The sequence below is a fragment of the Aedes albopictus genome, chromosome 1, assembly GCF_035046485.1.
Source record: "Aedes albopictus strain Foshan chromosome 1, AalbF5, whole genome shotgun sequence".
Taxonomy (NCBI): Eukaryota; Metazoa; Arthropoda; class Insecta; order Diptera; family Culicidae; genus Aedes; species Aedes albopictus.
Genome location: NC_085136.1, coordinates 39,699,308 through 39,704,717, shown reverse-complemented (window position 1 = coordinate 39,704,717; position 5,410 = coordinate 39,699,308). Strand labels below are relative to the sequence as shown.

At 46.1% G+C, this 5,410-nt stretch overlaps 1 protein-coding gene across 1 annotated transcript; it reads left to right on the top strand.

The window, feature by feature from the left end:
* The first annotated feature begins 2,408 nt into the window (after window positions 1-2,408).
* On the top strand, window positions 2,409-3,466 carry LOC109413169 (cathepsin B-like). The gene has a single exon (XM_062845394.1). It carries the CDS (start codon window positions 2,537-2,539, stop codon window positions 3,464-3,466), a length of 930 nt encoding a protein of 309 aa, XP_062701378.1. The 5' UTR covers window positions 2,409-2,536.
* The last annotated feature ends 1,944 nt before the right edge of the window (window positions 3,467-5,410 follow it).

Sequence of the window (5,410 nt, the reverse complement as noted above, 5' to 3'; positions counted from 1 at the left end):
GAAGGCGTGGAGCACAGAGAGCACGATGGGCGGACCAGGTGGAGCGTGATCTGGCGAGTGTTGGGCGTGACCGAGGTTGGAGAGCTGCAGCCACAAATCGAGTATTATGGCGACCAATTGTTGATTCAGTTTTATCATGAATTTGATGTTATCTAAATAAATGAAATGAAATGAAAAGAGGGAAATTTACTCAGAGCCAATAGTGTGCATAAGCACTCCGGGGTATAGGGGAAAGCAAAAAGAGGTTGCAGCGGCGTTTCAGGAGGTCACAAGGGGTTTCAGCGGTGTACCAGGAGGTTTTAAGTGGGGGAGGATTCTATAGCATTGTAGAGAGTTTCAGAGGACTTTCGACGGGTTTTGGTGGTGTTACAAGTTAGAGGATTAGGTTAAGAGCATTTTAGGCTGATTTCAGAGGCGTTACGGAAGCGTTTTCGGGGGTTTCGGAGAGTCTCAGGTGCATTACAAGGGGTCCGTGGAGGTTTTAGGGGGATTTTTGAAGCATATCTGGGAGTTTCAGAGCTGTTTCAGCGAGATGCAGAGGCGTTACGGAGGAATTTTCGGAGGTTTCGGACCATCTCAGGTGCGTTACATAGGGTCCGAGGGGGTTTTAGGGGGATTTCGGAGGCATTTCAGGAAGTCTCAGAGTATTTTCAGCGGGATTCAGAGACGTTACGCAGACGTTTTCGGGGGTTTCGGAGGGTCTCGGATGCGTTACATGGGGTCCAAGGGGTTTCAGGGGAAATTTGGAGACATTTCAGAAAGTTTAAGAGTTTGTTTTGTTGGATTCAGAGACGTTACGGAGTGTCTCAGTTGCGCTAGACTGGGTTCATGCGAGTTTTAGGTTGATTTCGGATGCATTTCAGGGAGTTTCATATGATTTTCAGAGACCCCATCATAATATCTTTTAAAACGTCCCTGAAATTACCATTGATTTAAGGGCGTTCCTGAAGCCCCCTTGCATGAAATGCCTCGAAGCGCATCTGAAACCTCCCTGAAAATCCCATTGAAACGCCTTTGAAATACCATAATTTATTTGAAATGACTCTGAAACCCCTTAATAGGCTCCAGAAATCCCCTGAAACGCACCTGAAACCCCTTGAAAAACTCGTGAAATGCTATCAAATACCCCCAAAACCTCTTGGAACGCCCTTATGTTCTTAAATCCCCTAAAACTCTTTGACATTACTCCAAAATGCCTTGAAACGCCCTATAAACCCCTTATAACACCTTATAACGCCTTTTAGAGACCCCTCAAAACGTCCCTGAATACCTCTTAATATGTACTATTGAAATGTCCCTGAATTTCCCGTATTCCCATAAAAGCATCAATAAAACCTGAAAGAACGCCCTTAAAAAGTTCCTTAAATTCGTGAAACAACCCCTTGAAGCCTCTTGCAACTCCCTATTCTGGGCTCTCTAGGAACTTTCTGGAAACCTCCTTGGCCCTACCTGAAATTCCCAGGAGCAAGGCCTGTCCTTGCAAACTAGATTCCCTCATTAACCCTTCAGGACGCACGGGGGTGAAGTGAAATGTTGAAGATTCTCTCTGGCTCTTTGCATCACGGGTGTCGAAATTTGCCTGGGGCTCTTTCGGTTAGATGCACTTCCAAAGTCAGGGCACGACTAGCTTATTTCCTCCACTACTGACGGATTCACTTCAACACACGAAAGATGAAACCACGCATCACATTCGCCGCACTGCACTATTAAGTAATCACAGGCCCGGATTAAGTATTGTGGGGGCCCGGGGCCGGAGCGAATGTGGAGGCCCCTTGGAGGTACAAAAGCGATGTGCAAAAACTGTTTCGGAGTTTTCTAAGTGTGTAGCAACCAAAAAAGTTTTTTGTTGGGGCTCCTAAAATGTGGAGGCCGGGCCCCCCCCCCGTACATTCGGCCCTGGGTAATCATTACAAACGGATCGTTACGAATGGTGACATAGACTTACTTTCGTTTGCTTTTGTTCTTTGTGGCAGTTTTGCCTTTGGAATGGTTCTTTCGCCGGTACTCACCGTTCTGCGAGCTATGAGGCAGGGCTGCGCTGACCGTCGACTCGTTTGACATGTTCGTGAAATTGTTCACCCCTGATCAAGAAAAATAGCACCCACACACCGATCTCACACTTCTGCCGATTCACATCATAATGTAATCTGTTTGTAATTCATTATTTCTAACAATTCACATAATGGAAATAAATAGATTGTAACTTTTATTCACAACGTATTAAGGTGACATTTCTAGAAGAGAACAACGTGAAACGATCCCTCAATTCCAGGTCAACGCCAGGAGAAGTGTGTCACGCTTGGATCATATTTACAAACATCCAAGGTAAACAGCGAGATGTGACCTGGATTAACATCAAATGAGCGCAGCCTACAACAACCAGACCCGTATTCCACCGGTGATACAGATTCATGCTGATAAGACTAGGAAGCAATCGTTGTTACAATTTTGCAAGCCCTTGTAACAAAAGATTTCGAAAAGTATAAAAGAAGACCGTTCATCAACGTTGTCAATTACAAAACATCCCACCATCAAAATGATTCACATCATCCTATCAACTTTAGCGCTCACTGCAGCAGTTCACGGTAAAATCCTCCTCAACAGCACAACATCCTCGTTTGCGTGGCTTCTGGACATCCCAGGAATACCTCTGGAAAAACTGAAAGAAACTCGCCTTCATCCGGCCATCAACATTTTGCCCCAGGATGTGCTGCTTCCCAAATCGTTTGACGCCCGGGAAAGGTGGCCCGAGTGCCCCAGTCTGCAGGAGATCCGCACCCAGGGCTGTTGTGGATCGTGCGCGTACGTTTCGGGAGCTTCGGCCATGACCGACCGGTGGTGCATCCACTCCAAGGGCGAGAAGCAGTTCGTGTTCGGGGCGTTCGATTTGCTGTCTTGCTGTTACGAATGCGGCGGTGGATGCAGTGGCGGAGGCTTTCCCGGGCCGATTTGGTCCTATTGGGTGAAGCAGGGCGTTTCGAGTGGAGGGCCGTACGGCTCCAAACAAGGATGTCATCCGTACCCGATGCCGCCGCATTGTCCGACCACGGGAGAGCATCCGGATGAACCGAACTGCAACAGTAAGTGCAACGCGGGTTACAACGTGACCGATTGCTTGCGGGATAGGAGGTTTGGCCGGGTGGCGTATTCGGTTCCAGCTGATGAGCAGAAGATCATGGAGGAAATTTTCATCAATGGACCGGTGCAGGCGGTGATCCAGCAATATGCTGACCTGGTACCCCATTCGGGTGGAGTTTACCGGCACAAAACAGGACGCCTGAATGGAGGACATGCGATTAAGTTGATCGGATGGGGCGTTGAAGAGGGAACCAAGTATTGGCTGGTGGCCAATACGTGGGGAAAGGTTTGGGGTGACTGTGGGTTCTTCAAGATTGTGAGGGGTGAAAACCATTGTGGCATCGAGGAAAATGTTCACGCTGGATTGCCCAGCTATGTGGAATTTTGATAAGATTATGATGTAATCTACTGTGTTGTTTTAAATAAGTTGAAATAAAAAAAGATTATTTTTTTCTCTTCTTTCTTGAGTTCGGTTCTGTTCGATTGCCTTTTTTCTCAACCTCAACGTAGTGCTATTATCAAAAGACTAACAATGGGCTTATCTAAAAAACACGCTAGTCGTTGTTGTCAACGTGCTACCCAAAGGTCCCAGCCCGGCAGAAGTGCAAAAATTCATTCGCGATCAATTGAAACTGTGTAGCATACCACTACTGTGCCACAACATTGAGGACCAACTGTAGCGAACCAATCATACCCACACCGAAAAAAAAAACAAACAAATGCGAAAACGCACTGTTATGCAATATGAACATTGAACACAACATATCGAAGTCATAACCCACTCGTGGTTCGTTCTATCGACTCTCTCTCCACTTCTACTTGTAAGGTGCGAGGGCCGATAGCATGCGGCGTGGAAGGACGCTCGTAAGATCTCCAGAAACCTCTGAAGACCCCCTGCAACGCCCTGAGGCCTCCTGAGATCCCATCAGACCACTTGAGATCTCATGAAACGCTTCTGAGATCCTCTGAAATGCTCCGCAGGTCCTTTAACGCCCTGAGGCCTCCTGAGACCTCCTTAGACTTTCTGAAACTGTAAAGAGCTAGCATAAATTAAAACGCACTATAACAAAAGATAAAAAACTTCCTTAACCCTAGAGCGGTCGCGCTGTTGTATTTTGTACAACACGCTGAAAATATCTCGCTTTTTGTACTCAGCATTAGCGTGGTGCTGACGGTGGTGGCCAACCACGCGAGTTACGGAAGGTTAAACGCTTCTGGTGCCCACTTGGCCCTCATTGGAAGCCCTCGCAGGCCTCATGAGGCCTCTCGAAACGTTTCTTGAAACTTTTCAGACCCTCTGACATGCTCTTGAGACCCCATGAAATGCCCCTTAAACCCCCTCCGGACCCATTGAACTTCTTTTGAGATCCTCCGAGTTAATCCAGAAAAAGCTAGTGGTCTCAGAAAAATATAAGGATGCTGGGAAGAAGTGGTACACAAAAAATGCTCCGAAAAAGATCAGGTTTTATCTGAAAAGAAAAACCTAAGGTTTTCGGAAGACGGGGGTTTCAGTATGTCAAAATTCATAGAATTGCGAGTGTTAACTAATGAATTCATGAGATGCTGGATAAAGATTCCTTAAGGTGTTTCTCTATCTTTCTAAAAGCTTCTTGAACTTCACAGTTTCAAGATTATCTCCAAGTGTTTCTTGGAAGAGTCGTTCAAATGTTGCTTGAAAAAACTCCAATGTTTCAAGAGCTTCACGAAAGTTCCTCCAGTAGATGCTCGGAAATTCTACCAGGAGTTCTTAAGGAATATATCCATACGTTGACCGGGAACATGTCCAGTAGCTCATCGGGAATTCCTGCATGAATTCCTCCAAAACCTACCCGGTAATATCGCCAGGTGTTCCTCGGAAATACCTCCAGAAATATCACGGAAGTGCCTTCAGGACTTTCTCGGCCACTTCTCCAGGAGTTCTTCTGGAATTCCTTCAGAGTTTCATGGGAATTCCTTCCGAAATTTTCCAGCGAATTCCTACAGAACTTTCTTGGGAATTCCAGGAGTTCCTTGAAACATTTTACAGGAGATCTTCAGGAATTTTCCTGCGAGTTGAGAAATTCTCCTTTTTAAATTCCTTGGGAGGACTCTACAAGGAGTGCCTGAGAATTCCGCAACAGTTCTTTCAGCAGTTTCTAGACAATTCTTCCACGGGATCATTGGGAATTTCTCCTGCAGCTCATCGATTTGTTTTCCCACGAGTTCCCCGAGAAATCCTTCGAGACCTGCTTGTTTTCAGAAGCTCCTTTGCATTTTATGCTAATGGAATTTCTCTTAGGTTAATCCACTAGGAGTTCTTCCAGAAGTGCTTCATCAAATTCTCAAGTTCCTC